This window comes from Nipponia nippon, unplaced genomic scaffold (genome assembly GCF_047370975.1).
Source record: "Nipponia nippon isolate SJK-2023a ecotype South Korea unplaced genomic scaffold, ASM4737097v1 scaffold_3, whole genome shotgun sequence".
Classification (NCBI taxonomy): Eukaryota; Metazoa; Chordata; class Aves; order Pelecaniformes; family Threskiornithidae; genus Nipponia; species Nipponia nippon.
The window spans coordinates 115,431,893-115,447,488 of record NW_028262347.1 but is presented as its reverse complement, the minus strand read 5'-3'; the positions used below and the strand labels follow the sequence as shown (position 1 = coordinate 115,447,488).

Here is a 15,596-nt window from a genome sequence, read left to right as displayed (position 1 = left end):
GATAGTGAAATGTACTAAAAATTACTCAAAGGATTTTTTATTCTTATTATCTTTTTTTTTTTTTTTTTAAATAAATGCTAAAAACAGGCTAAGCAGTCTCCCAGAAGTTACTTGTTGAAATTATTTTACAATTTTCCAAAGGAGGACTGGGTTCAGATTTTAGGGTCCAGATTCTCCAGTGGAAAATCTGCCCTACCACTAAGCTCCCACCCAACATGGAAACTTGGCCCCTAAAGACATCTAGTCTATCAGAAATCAGCTCCAGCGATAAGCTTCAAATGCTGGGTCTAGTAATTCCAGGTGTTCTCAAAGCCGCGCTAGCGTCACAGATGGAGAGGATTTTTATCCTTCCCCACATCCTGTTCTAAAAAGCAGATGTGGGGGCTCCCGGGACCCTGACAGACAACTCTTTGTTCCCACTCGATTGGAGGGCATCCAAGCATTCTCGCTAAAGAAAACAGGGTTTCTGTGTCCTAGTTGTGCTACGAAGGAAAAAAAAAAAAAATCACTAATTCCAGAGGCTCTTTAGGGAGCACTTTTCAATGAGAGAGGCCAAGGTTACCAACACCTCTACAGGTCTGTCGGTTGGTTTATTTTAAGTTCATTTTTGTTTTGCTTTTTCTCTCAAGCCCAAAAATATATGTGAACAAATTTCCATGAATGTAACAGCTCTAAGATTTAAGATCCATCGATGAGAATTAATTGGGCTTGGGCTTCAAATTGTCCCACGTCACTTATTCATAAAGGAATATTTGAAATCACTAACTGAATGCAACGAGATTATTTTCCTGCTCAACAAAGCCAAGATTCCCATTCTTTCCTCAAGCAAAGATTCAGAAAAAGAACTGCTAATTCTAAAAAGGAAATTTTCAAGCTCCAGCAGGACTAATGAAAAACAAACAGAAAACCCCAAACCAACTGCCTTTGGCAGCTTTGCATGCAAGTACAATTCTGAGGGAGTTGAACAGGAGTCTCTAAAACTTTAATTCTTGGTACAAGCTCACTGTGATATATGATGAAGAGACAGAAAGGAATATAAAATGTATTCATATGTTCCTGGACAGGAAGAGTTCATGCTCCCTTTGGGGGCAACAGGACAGAATATATTTATTGGTAAAATAGGATTTCTAAAACTGCACGATTTGCTTCGTTATATGCCTATAATGTATACGCACCGAGTACATGGAAAGAACTGTTCCAGAGCTAATTATTCCCACGGACTATAATTCCTTCCTAATTTTTATTAGTTTACCTTAACAATGAATTCAGAGTATTTTTAAAAGACAAACAAACCTCACGTCCCATCAAGGCGATATTTGATATATTGTGCAAATGAGCAACTTGCAGCTTAAACTCCGTCACAGGTTTGCTTACAGCGCTGTATGCAGCAGGTCGCTGCCAGCACTGGGAAGTTTAGCTTATAGTTTAGTAACTCCGGTCTTCAGACATACAACGCTGCATCAGCAAAGAGATTATTAGATTTTCTTTGCCAGTCCATTTACTGGGAAACATTATACTCAAACCATATTGAAGATCAGCGGTAAACTCCGCTAAAAAGAAACTTCTCTAGCTTTCACTCCAGCTAAAGTAAAAGTAGAAAAACACGGGCCATTGCTTTAGAAAACAAGCTCCGAGTGAAAAATACCACTGAAGGAATCTATTACGTTCAGCACAGTTCTAATACTCTGCTGACCTGTATTACCTGTTTGATACATGAAGAGCCTGAAAGCTGGGATTTGGGAAATTTAAAAAGTCACCATGACAAATTTTAACACAGAAAATACCAATATGTTGCAGATGTTAAGCCATTTCTACTACCCAAATAGAACATTTTAGCTATTTAAATCCTTGAAGATAGGTGGCTTAAAGAAGAAATCCCAGCTCTCTAACTGGAGAGGTAGAGAGGATCTGGCTGGGACCAAAGCAGCTCATTCTTTACTATAATTCTTTTTTCTTGTTTTTTTCCCCTCCAAGCTTTTTTCTTTTTTTTTTTAATGACAGTTTCAAGACAGGTGAACAACATTAAAAAAGATAAACACGTCCATACGGCAACTCTACAGTTCTCTAACCAGAAACCACGTACAATCCACTGAAAAACAGACTGTACACTTTTTAACAGGTAAACGTTTTCCTATCTACTCATCTAGTCCTGGGAGTCACTGGGGATTAATCTACACTTAAAATCCGTAGGATTAGGGAGCGCTTCAGAGCAGTCTATGCTGCTAAATGTATAATTTTTATAAGAACATTTAACAAATCTATGTAGCTGGAATTACAAACTCCCAGGACATGGAGCAATTGAGTTGTGTGATTTGGATTTTTTAGTTAACACAACAACCAGGACCGTATGTAGCTAACACGGGAGTGGCATTCATGGGGATGACTGCAACAGAAACAATTTATCATAATAGTAATTAATAAGATACACTGTCATCATTTTCCTAAAGGATATGAAGACCTTTGTCACTACAGGAAAAACAGGGGCATAATTAAGCTATGATTTATTCTGTGGTTTTAACTTAATTCCTGTTTTTCACCTGAGACTGTAACTGAGAAATTATCTGTACTGATATAAATAAGAAGTACGATATCAAGGAATATCTGTTCAGCTCTTCTAACTACTTTTTAATCTTACCCAATGCCAACTTGTAGCACTTGTTTTCATTCGCTACAGAAATATTCTGAGTCAGATTATCATCAGTCAGATTTCATAAAACTCTCTGCAACCATTTTAAACCAGTCCACACAAAACCCCATGAGGTTAATATTGTAGATAACGAAAATTTAGACAGACAGCAGTTACCACATTGAAGACGTCCAGGGAAGATGAGCTACTGGACTGTGTGAACTGCCACTGTGATGACCATGTTTTCTCCGATTAGGAATTTATATTGAAAGACAGAAGAAATTCTGTTTTCTTTTGTTCAAAGCAGTATTTCCTCCTCATACAGAGATTTGCATCCATTGCCTAATAAGATTATTCAGATGCAAGTGTTAAATACTGCCAGGCTTCACTAACACAAGTTCAAATACATATTATTTGTCACCTTAGTTTTGTTTTGTAGGTATAATTCACCACTAATGCTGATTACACAATGATTGTTCACATCGGTAGGCATGCCAACAAATGGCATAAAAAAACCTCAGTAACCACTGAACAAAAAGAAAATTCCATATTTTCCCATGAGGAAATATTTTCCATGAGGAAAATATTCCCGTAATATATTTTCCATGGTATGATCAAGTTGAAGAGATAACAATTATTAATAGTTACATTTCTACACAGTCTGAATACACTAAAGAGCATTCATTTTTCTGTTAACACGTAAGTTGATGCATCTTCACTTCTTCCTTCAAAGTCCTGCTTAAATTTTGCAAATGTGTCTTTAGAGAGGGAACCATTTACCAGTTAAACGCCCATATTGAATGAATTGTTTCTTCTCTTTCCCTTTGCCCCCTCCCCTCCAGTAAAGGAAGAGTTGTTATGATATGAAAGAGACTGAAAACAGAGGAAAAACTACCATGTTTCCAAAACCACCAATATTTATCCATACTGATACTGTAACAATAAGAAGCTATGCACAACCTCTTAGGAGATTTTTTTTTAGTTGATACCCATCATTTCTTTCGGAAAACTGTGCATTATTTATAGCTGCAGATTTCTTAAATTTTCACAGAGTTACAGTTTGTTTACATTATTTTGTTCTAGTTTTAAATCCCAATATAAATAAAGCCAATTAGAACATAGTTTCTTAGTTATGTAATTCTTTATTATTAACCCCACAAGCAGAGACAGAGTAGTAACTCTGTAGTTAAACTGTTTTGCGCTTTCAACACTGCAGGGTCCAAGAATTTGGGGCAGGGGAGCAATGTCGAGCCAAGACACTAAATGGTTAAACAAAAAAATTCATTTAACATAACGTGAGTGAATCTAGCTACTACCAGCCTCCAACACAGACCAAGCACTCCTTCACTTGTTCTAATGGTTTGCATAGAATTTGATGTGCTCCTTCTAGTCGCTATTTTGAAGCTTCCTTCAATTCCTTACCTTTATGAAGGGGTATAATTGAGTTTTCACTGCTTATCTAACAGTAAATCTTAAAAAAAAAATGCAGATAAATGACTTTTTCTTAAATAACACTATGTAATTCCAGTGGTCCTCCTTTAAAACAAACAAAAATTTAACTGTTTAATTAAAAATTTCCCAAATGCACCAGAAAGACACTTTTCCTTAAAGTACACCTATTAAATAAAAACAATAAATAAATAAATGAAGACGTGTATAAAATATTTAATACTTGCAAATTGTTTATGCTTATGTAACACTAATTGATGCTTTTAATACATCTCTGTTTCGCAAAGCACTGCTGAAGGCAGCATGCTTTTCTATGGCTTTCTGGGCTCATTAGCAGTGTTCTCCCCCAGTCTCATCCCGCACCCCTGCGGCTCACTGAGCCTTGCTAGCAACTTTAACAAGCATCCTTAAAAATAGAAAAAGAAGTTCGTGACTTCTCCTTTCTAGGTGTTTGAAATACCAGCACTATCAAGCAGTCACCCCAGGACCCAGGAAGGATAAGGATATGTTGTCAACAAAGGGAAAAAGAGATAAGGTCTTCGGTGCCCACCCCCTGACCTGACAAAATCCAGGGCTTGATATTGGTCTCCAGGTCAAAAATAGACCGTCTGCATCTGAAAGCAGCAGAGAACATTTCCACAGTTATCTCATTGTTAGTTGTTTTGCAAACCACATTAAGCACTTCATATAACGGCATCCCTATCTGCTGTAAGTCATTTGGGAACAACAACTCTGAAGCACGTTTGAGAAAAAGCGTGTTTGTCAAGGGCAATAGGAACAATTAAGAAAAATAAATCCTACCTTGAAGTCCTTTCTCTTGTGTCTGTGCATTATGCTTTCAATAGAAGTAGATGTCTTCTTTACAAACGCCACCACCATCCCATTCACAATAAGAATTAAAACCAAGACACATAGACCTTCATCTGCCTTTGCTAATCAACACAATAATGTTACACATTGGAGGCACAAATGCTTCTAACGAAAGACTGAATAGCCACACACAGCAGTAAGATACCCTACGTTCGCTTCCTTTTTATGGACCTAGGAAAGAAACATCGTTAACTATTAAATGTTATTCGAAGTAATTATAACAAACCAATATCATCAAGTTAAATGAATACACTACCTTTTCTGATTCATTATCTTTGCTTTTGAGCTTTTCCTCTTACTGATAAAAATTCAGTAATTTCCCATGTTCTTGCTGAGCACTCACATAAGTTAGCAAGGTTCAACTGCATGCGTTGTCCAAGCCCGTATAGCTTAAATCTCAGTCAGCCGGGAAGCCAGGCAGATAAGCACTGGCCTGTGGAAAGTTCATCTTTTGAAAGGGAACAGGGTCCTTGAAACAGAACTTAAGGCCAGGACAGCCTGTAAGTTAACCTTATGTTATAGTTTGTAGATTAACGATCAAGTAAATGCATTGGCAGCAAGATCATCTGCCAGGTTCCACTAGATGTTACCAATTACTAATCAAATCATTTGATCTGTTTCGAATAGGCAGGTATTGGACCCACACTTTCTCCATCACAGGGTTTTATAATTTCAAAACAAAATTAAATAAATAAATTCCCGAGATATGCAATTTAATTAATAAAAAGGTGGTGTGCTTTTTAGCCGAGACATGCAGATTTCTTTGCAAAACAGCAGAACAAAGCTTTTTCCATTGCAAGGCTGTCTTGCATGAGAAACCTTTTCTTTTTTTTTTTAAGGAAAATCTTGGCTTTTATTTTAAAATAGTATATTCTAGATTCTATAAACTGAGTACTGATAGATTTTTTCAAAATAACATACATTTCTATAACGTTTTTTAAATTCAAGACCAGAAACCAAGTTTTAAAAACACCTTCCAAAGTTGTAATAGTTTAGGAATTCTGCATTGTGACTAGATCACATTGTTGCATAAAGACATTTTCACTATAAGAAGTATTGAAGGATGATTTTTAAAATTGTACAAGAAAAAAAAAAAACTTCCATTTGCATTTTACTCAGAATTTTTACTAAAAGAAAATTCTACCAATAACCTTGATATTTAACAGAAAGCTTTAGAAAATAATTAATATTTGAGTTTCAAAACGTCCTGGTATAGTGGCACTCTATGGTACTGAACAGATGCAGAGAGAACAAAAATTTCATTAAATCAAGGGGGAAAATCATCTGTATATAGTAACTCAAAGGACAGGTACTATTCGGTAGTACTTAACCAGCCACATTTGACAAAGTATCAGCATATGGAACAGGACAAAAATCCCTACTAAACCAGATGAAATTAGCATTATTCCATGAAATTTGTTCCTGAATGTACACTCCCTCTTATTTAAAGGATTTGTATTCACAAATTTAAATAAATGAGTTATTTCCAAGCCTGACTAAAAAAAAAAAAAAGAAATCATTGAATGTAAAGATATTCTCAAGGTTTTTCCTATATGTGCTCTGAAAAATAATTAAAATAGCACCATGGAGATTCAGACATGCCTAAATAGCTTTCACATTATATGATTCTAACCCCAAAGGGACTTCCTTTGCCAGAAAAATAAACTCCTGCTTTTGGAAGAGGGTTTTTTCAATAACACGCAATCCTCTTGATGGGATACAGACAAAACCATGTATTTTCCTTCTGCACCACATATATATATACAAGAATGTGAAACAATTTAAAATAAGAATAAGCCAGTATCTCTCAGAAACTAATAGCTTCTTGAGCTAAAGATTTAAATTTCTGTGCTCAACATATCTAGAGAATAAGCACAAGAATGGTACATTTTTGCAATCGCCTACAAGAGCAGAAATATACTGATATGGTAAGCAGTAATGAGCTATAATATGAACAAATGAGACACTATTTTGTTTAATGTATCTAAATAGAAAATATTTAATTACAGCAAAATTGTCTGATGTGCTACAGTATGTTATTGTTGACTGATGGATAAACATGAGTGATTATCCTTTGCTTGTCCCATCCACACTGCAGTGGCCCATCACTCCCCCCTAACCTACTCAAAAGAGTCTCTGCATAGAACAAGACTTCTGGATGGTTATCAGTTTGATCTTATCTATTATCAGTGGGGAAAAAATGAGCAATACAGTTTGATATCCTGTTCTATGATTTCTGCAAAAATTATTCTTTTTTCTGCAAGTAGAACAAAAGACTGAACAGACCACACCACATGACTGCTTCACAAAAACCTCCACTTTTAAACAGAAGAAAGGCAAGGTTAATATGTACAACCTGACGTTTAAAGGCTAAAATAAATTATTTCTGCAGGAGAAGTGGTTTATGGTTTGCTCTGTAGCTTTCCTATAAAAGTTACGGTTTGACATAGCTGTTTTAGATAAACACAGCTCCTAGGAAAAAACAACAAAATACAGTACCGTACTACTGATTAAAAAAAAAATTGCCTAATTGGAATTAGAAATTGGGGGCTGAGGTGGGAAGAAAAATGTAATTAAGAATTTTAAAGGAACATTTGCAACATTAAAAAAAATCTCACTTATATCTGAATAATTTTTTAACCTATTGCTGCTAAAATGATCTTGTACTATTCCTGCAACTGAAAAGTTACGAGAAAGTATTTTAACCATATTATGCATAAAGAATTTACTGCTAGACAGACAGCTTTTACGCTTGCAGATAACTTTTTTCTCTTAAAATTAGAAGATGACTGTAAATTCAAAAAAAGGGTAAGAGGAGTAAAATCTTTTAAAAACACTGTATTTCAATCAACTGACTTTCCTACTGGCAGTACCACTTTAAACTGTGATGGAATTTTAAAAGCTGTCCCAATATATCAAAATCAAACTCAGAATATCTTAACAAATTTCTCAGGTTTCTATGACTAATAGTGTATCACAGAGTTGATAGTTATGGGCTAAATGCAATCCTGACCTTTTGCGCTTACAGCTATGAGACCTGCAGTCTGTGCACTGAGCCAACACAAAATCTACGCTTACAGCAGTGCTCTGCACGCCAAAAAATCCTTCGAGGCAGGATTTCAACTCGTTTTATAGTCTCTTTAAAATACAGGAAAGGGCTCCCTGCTCCTCCCCAGGAAGGTAATGTCTTTTACAGTCACTCCCTCCTCCATCAACAAAGTCAAATTTTTTTGGAGTAGAGACCCTGTAGCGGTAGAAAGCCGCTGTTACTAGAGCATTTTCAGGCCTTTGATAAATGTTACATTTCCAGAACATGAAGTTTTCTCTTTCTATCAACTTTGAAAATCTCTGGCCTCTCTCACACAAACAAATGCTGAATTTTCATTCCCACCATCTTAAACCAAGCCAGTGGGCTGGATTTCTGAGCAAAAACCTTTCTGGGTGTCAAATCTGCTGTGATTCTCTATGGTGTTTCTTGCAAACAGGAAAAAGCAATGGATATTTCTTCTTTGTACTTTATACACAAGGTTTAACTTTTGAGGAAGAAGCAGCCGATTCTTACACAAAAAAGTTAAAACCAAAGAAGAATTGATAGAGGAGAAACTAGGGATCTGGCAGATCGGGACATGACAGGGCATTAGGAAGACTCGAAAGATTTTGCGTGGGAGAAAACCTGAAGGAAAAGTTGCTGAGGAGTGGGGGAGGAAAGGGAGAAGGGCTGTGGAAGAAGGGCATGAAAACACCATCTTTTCAGGACTGTTTCCCCTCCTCTGTCCCCTCTCCCAGCCCCTATTTCACTGGTGAGCCCATTTTCCACACACTCTTCGCAAAAGATGCAGAGAAAGAGGCAAAGACGTTGTGTAAAACTAAGCATCACAGCCCTTTCCCTGGACTCAAAGGACTGTTTAATGAAAAATTTAATTAGCTCTCTGCTACTCTTCAATTTCCAAAAGCCACTGTCATTAATTCTGTTTCACAGGGCAAGCCGTAGAAATCAGAATGGCAAAGCACATTCATCACCAGCAATACCGCAGTGAGCAAAGACAGCTTGAGTCAATGAACAAGCCCGGACTGAGTGACTATGAACAAAAAATGCTCCCTACAAGCAGGCAAACCGAAGATCATCAGGAAACCGTAAAACGAGACAAGGGCATCATGTAAACCTCTCCTCTTTCTCTCCTCCCCTACGAGGGGATGTTTTGACACTGAACTGTGGAATTCCCCAGAGACATAATAAAGGAAAAATAAAAACAGCTACCAGCCAAGCAATACCATGCATGATAAAAACCAGATGAGGAAGTCACTGGGTAAAACAGCAACACAAGAAAACACGGCACAGCCAGCAAAATGACAGTTGTGTTGGAAACTGCTCTTCTTTCCAGTGTTTCTTGGCTCCTGTTCCAACCCTCCTTGCCTGAATGCATACAGACAGGGCAGAAAGTGCCCTGCCAGATCAGATCAACCAGCCCAGCGATCTGGGTCCTACCAATGGCAACCTACGGGCAGCTGCTCCATGGGTGATGAGGCAATCAAAAGATACTAAACCCACTTCAGGAAATTTTCTCCTCCTTTCCAGAAGTTAGTTAATACCAGGTATTTATGTCTCTCTTGTTGTTGTTCTCTCCATCACATTTTTCTGGGCTTAACCAAAGGGTCGGATAGCCTAAAGAAGTGCCTACAAAACCCACTCTACAGCATAACTGCCAGTAGTCTGAAACCTCCCACCCCAGCCCTAGCCTCCCTTGAAGACTTCTTGGATGTGGGTTCAAGTGAGAAACCCCACACAGCTGAATGCCAGGATGCACAGGGGGCTTTCGTTCCCCCTGTACTCCTCAAATCCTGCCTCTGCACAGCAAGCCTGCACCTGTCCCAACGCAGTACCCCTGGCGCCTTCAATTAATGCTGAGAAAATCCTAAGCTAAGTGCCTACTTAAAGTTGATGGGTTTGCCATTCAAATGATGGTCTGTCAGCCTAATAAAAGCACCAGTTAGTAAACAACATTATTGCACGAACACTGGCAGAATTATGAGCAACTGCAAGCTGCAATTAATTTGACCTTAGCCACCATGCCCACACAACCAGTGATGCTAGTGCTGTGGTTTTATTTCAGATCAATGCAAACAACAACAAATAAACATTTCCATCACTTCTCCAAAGAACAGGAATCAAAATTACCCAGTGCTGCTAGAGAAATTTACAATTGAACAGATGTAAACTACTTCATAGCCCTGAGGAAAATGGAATTCATTCACCAAAGTGAAGCTTGAGCTAAACTAATCCGAGTTGCATATCTAGTTCTCGCAGAGCTTTGAGTAGCAATCAATCTTCCTGCATTCGCCAACAAGTGATTTGTTAATCTGCAGTTTTCATAACGTAATAAAGAACATTTGGATTAACCAGCTATCGTCATAACAGCCTGATGAGCTTCTTAAAGTCTCGTGGTTACTTATTGGGTATGACAGAGTATACAGCGCAGTGAAACGAACTGGGCAGTATGGATTACATCATGTTCTGCCATCTGGAAAACATTACAAGATAATCACTAGTACTGTGAAGCCTCCTGAATCCGTTCTTCATTTATAATGTAACTGTTTGAGCTCCAGAAAGAGCATCTGAAGAGTGATATGTAAAACATGTTACTGAAATCCTAAGTAGGATATTGTTTTAAATAAAAACCATATCTAAGTACAAATTTGAATTTCAGCTTATTTCCTTAACCATTTATATACCAATGCAAATCTCCATTGATAAATTATCTTGCTATATCCATTCTTGCAGTGGATTAGTTAGCTCAGGGAAACCATTCTGGGATACAGCTCTCCAGGACGAGCAAGGTAATTTGAAGATTCCCCAGTGACTAGTTAGCAACTTGGTTTTGGTATGCAGCGAGATTCAAAAGTGTGATGGCACTTGAGAGCAACACAGAAGTTTAAGGTCACTGCCCCAAACAGCTCAGTGAGTGGGTGGGACAGGCTGGCAGCAGGCAGAGCCACTGCAGCCACAGGGGCTATAGGTTATTCCTGGGCTATAGGTTATCCCTGTGCTGGCAGGGGCAGACGTGACTGCTCATGGTCAGCTGCTGAAGAGAAATGCTGCCCAAAGAATGCACCGGAGAGCAACTCAGCCGCCCAACGTTGTGTTTTGTATAGTCACAGTTGCCTTTAGTATTGCCCACTTTTCCCATCAGGAATGCCCAGCATCCTATGTTATTTCTGGCCCATGATGCGTGTGCTGCAGGGCTCACTCGTGCTGCAAGAGAAGCCAGACATGCTCCTTGCCAGCAAGGGACTAGCACCACTTCTGACATGCAAAGCAAAGTTTATACAACAGCACTTAGATCCATTTCTGTGAAACTTGCTCCATGGCTGAAAGCCAACATGGGTCAACAACACACAGAGGTTTAGTTTCACAGTGGATCCCCTTTACAGATAGCCCTGGGCTGACACATCCCACCATGCTCCTTGAGACATTTTGTTCCAGGAAGACAAAGCCAAGCCATTGACAGGGCAACCTGCAGAGAGCTCAGCAAATTAAAGCTCTGGACTGGCTTTCCCAGGCAGCCATTCCCATTTTATTTTCAAGACTTCAGTATACCTAAAGAGATATGCAACCGGGTTACTATCCACAGCACAAGAAAGCATATTTATAGATGTGTATATGTGTATATATGTATACATATACACACACATTACACAAAGCCATGCTCATACAACGTTCTCAACAGCTGAACTCTTCCACAATCCCCAACCCTCCAACAATCAGGTCAGGCTAACCTCATCACAAATTTATTACAAATGTGGTAAAACCTGTAGAAGGAGTACCTTACAGAAGTTGCTGTAAAAGTTACATTGTGCCACAGGCCATGCAATAATCTGAAATCTCAACTGACAGAAAAGTCAAAGCATTAGGGGGAATTCGGAACACTTCAGGTCTGTCTGGTTTTAAAATCACATCTTGAAAATATAAAGACAGTTTCCATCTCATCAATGCTTTGACCCAGACTGCCCCAGAAATGGGGTAAGAAAGCAATGGACCTTTTGGACAATATGGTTTATCCTATACGTCATCATCCTAACGCTGTTTTTACACAATTCCCTGGTTAAATGAGCACAGGTCTTTTTGGAGGACACAACAGCTGCGTGGGAGACCACAATGGAGTATTTATATGTTGGGAAAGGTTAGCAATATTAATAGCTGAAATTGTGAATGGCCTCTAAAATAGGAGCTCCTTAAAAAAATAAAATTGTATGTAAGTGCACAAACGCACACACCCACACCCCCCAAAAAACATGTGCACATAAAAATGTTGATAGATTACATACATATTTATTACGAATGTTGAGACATTTTCTATTCCACCTGCGTGATACGCTACACAAGAAAGTTATTTCCTCTGGCTTTGTTATCAGATTACGTGACAGGAATCTTTGTATTATTTTTGTACGCTTTAGTGAACACCACTTTATGACCTGGCTCTTTAGTTTTATTACCCACTTAAATAAATACATTTCATGTACCGTTTTTGGAAATAAAAATGAGGATGCTTCAAATTCTTCAAATAAAGTCTACTATTAAAATTATTTAAAGCCACAATATGAAGAAAACATAAAGAGTTTTTATAGTCTAGTTTTAAAACCATATGTTTAGCTCAGCTAATAAATCTGTTCGTGTAAACTCTACAGCATTCAAACAAATGTGTAAGTGCTCAAGCCAGATATAGTTTCTAGTTCTTCAGTTATTTAATCCAATCTATTGAAAAGGACATAAGAGAATTTAAAGTGTCTGCTTTAAATGAGACAAAGCTCGTAATATATTTTTAAACAGGCATAGTAATTACAAAATAGTTCCTTCGGCCACCTTGAGAAATGCACTTTTAAGATTATCTAGAAGTACAATTAGCAATTCCACTAGATTTGCATCATACCCATAAAATTCCCCTTTCCCTATCAGTGCTTTTTGATCATTTTAAAGGTAACTCCTCTGCAGATCTCCAGCTTATATTGAACAGATGAGCGCTAGTAAATCAAAAGCTGTCCAAATCTCCTACTGTGGATCAACATATACATAATGGCTGCTTGCCCATGACTGGAAATCGTTCTGATAGCTTAATGCTGTCAGGTGCTTCATTTCCAATGGCCAAAACATAATGTAAGATTCCAGAGAACAAATTCTTCAGGCTCCATTTCAAGCAGAGAGGTATGTTAACACCATTAAAACCCACTGATTTTGTCAAGATGCTTTCGTCAAGCATGTGCTTCACTAATGCACAATAACTATGTTCATTTACAAAAACAAACACCAAAAAAAAATCAGTTTTGAAAGCTAAGCAGCAGCAGAAGATGCAAAGATGACAGCAGCAGAAGTTCTGCGGGTACTCTTAGTATAACATTTCTAATATTGGACTACAGTCTCCAGTTGGAGAAAATAAAATTATGCATATAACTAGCCTTATAAAAACCCCATTGTATAGGTGGACATCGTGTCCATATTTCAGTCTTAAAACGCAACTTTTCATTTCTGAAAGAATAAGTGGTCTGTGTATTTCTTTATGAGACGTAAAATGCTCACATAAATCTCTGTGCTGACAAATTTTCAATCTGAAGTCAAAAATGGGCAAGAGGACAGCACAGCATGAACAGAGGCAGCAGCCAGCCAAGGCAGGAGGATTTACAGAAGCGATGGTTTGCCAAGGGTTTTCTGGAGAGGGCAGGGAGGGGGTGGAAGCTTGGAACAAATTAATGGGCAAACTGTTCCAAGCACCAAGATTGGCATGGGAAGATGTGTCCAAAAGACTGCGGCTCCAGGTTTGTGTTACTTAACATCACCGTCTAGCTATCTAACTATACTGCCACTAAACACCATGAATAGCAACATGTTTCTCACCAGCAATACAAATGCGCTGTCATCTAACACCCAAGCTTATGAAATCTTTGGTATTTCTGGGAAGTGGGAGAGGGAGGTATGTGGAAGTATACCAGTCAGATCAACAGCACGTGGGATTTGCCTGGGGAGGTGTAACCACACTTATTGCCGTCCCCAGGTACCAGCCACCCTAAAGGCGGTTTGCAGCAGGCAGTGTACTCATTTAGCTGTCAAAGGTGGGACTACATAGAAACTCCCATATGCACACTCCAGGAGTATGTGGATGCTGAAGGAAATGCCTTTCAAAACTTACCACCTCACCCAGCTTCAGGTACCTGACAAAACACAAACGACCCAGCACAGTGGAGCCTGACGACTCCTTGACGAGACACGGGAAACTGCAGGGAAGGCTCTCCCAAGATCTCCAACACCACAGCTGCTCCCACTGACAAAAGCAAAGGAACCAGGAAAACACTGAGAAGGAAAGAGCACGTATCTCCATTTTGTACTATGTTTAGGATCAATAGCCAGTCCCAAAAGAGGATGCAAAGAAACACTGTATGCTCTCAGGAGTGTCCCTTTCACTGCGAAAGGGGTCAGTTGGGAAGGAGTCCCACAGCCTGTGCTTCAAATAGCTGCTAGTCAAAGAAATCGAGGGACAGATATCACAGGGGACAGAGACGGACAGACACCTTTTTTCCTTCATAGCTCTGGGTGCAATGCTGGCTTCTCAGCACAGTGCTAACTGGACAGTGTGTTACGGGCTCTGGCCAGGCGATGATGGTTTGAAGGAGGAAAGCACACCCTCTGCAGGCTGAAACTAAGACTAGAAAGCATTATTTCTCTATGCGAGCAAAGAGGAGTCAATTTAATTTCAAAGGTGGCTGACAGAGATTTTTCACAGATTCACTGAATGCAGGAAGAAGAATTCAGTATATCCAAATCAGGAGAAAAGCAGGACAAATCTATGCTTTATAAGCAGTTCCACTGCACCTCTTGTGCTGGGACCGCATCACCCCTTCCACCCAAACAAAAGAAAAGGTGTATAAACAAAATAAAGTAGGAATAAGCTTGCACAGAACAAAAGATCTGAAGAAAAGAAGTGTAACAAAACATTTTGGGTTACTACATCATTTTCTATTATTAAGATCAAATGAAAATTATTTGTTTGGATTCTTTTTACTTGTGTTTTTTTTTAAACAGTGCTTCTTCACAATATTTTCTGGAAGAAAAACATGGAACACATATACAAAAACATCATCTACTTGCTAATTTTTTAACAGATCAAAACAGATTTTAAACACTTACCACGAGGCTTCCATCACTGTAAATAACTGCGGAACTACAAATTAAGCATAAAACTAATTAAACAAACATCGAGTAGCTAAAGTGTGTCCACAGAAGAGATGAATATAATTATAGATCAGCAATTTGAGAAGAGAATATTTTGAATAAGTAGGTAATTAAGTTAAGAGAGGCCTAAAGAAAGATTTCACACTCACATTCATATGCTGAAGCAGTTTAAAAATAGAGAGCAAGAACTGCCTGACTTCACCTTTTAATTTTAGCTGGGTGATGAGCTGGTCCCAAAGACAGAAAGGCACAGCAGGATTTTTTCTCAGCAAAGTGCCCTTCGTATTTTTATGCAAAGGAAATGCAGTATGTACTATTAATAACCTGCTGTAGCCCTAGATAAGTCTAGGCACCCTTTCAATCAGGAAAAAGTTCTGGTTTGTTTCTTCAAATCGCTTGTACTCTCGAAGACATACACACACGCTGGAGAACCTC

At 38.5% G+C, this 15,596-nt stretch overlaps 1 protein-coding gene across 8 annotated transcripts in view; it reads right to left on the bottom strand.

Moving 5' to 3' along the window:
• The window catches only part of RBM20 (RNA binding motif protein 20), a 107,819-nt gene that overhangs the window by 78,952 nt on the left and 13,271 nt on the right, over positions 1-15,596 (bottom strand). Inside the window, exon 1 of one of the 8 annotated variants that reach the window (XM_087768194.1) lies at positions 5,202-5,344. The exons of 5 other annotated variants lie outside the window; for them this stretch is intronic. In XM_087768194.1, the coding sequence (XP_087624320.1) occupies positions 5,202-5,215 (14 nt within the window). In that variant the 5' untranslated portion in view covers positions 5,216-5,344. Of the gene's footprint in view, positions 1-5,201; positions 5,345-15,596 lie in introns of those variants that run through there. 2 more of the 8 variants (XM_087768190.1, XM_087768192.1) reach the window with 2 other exon arrangements.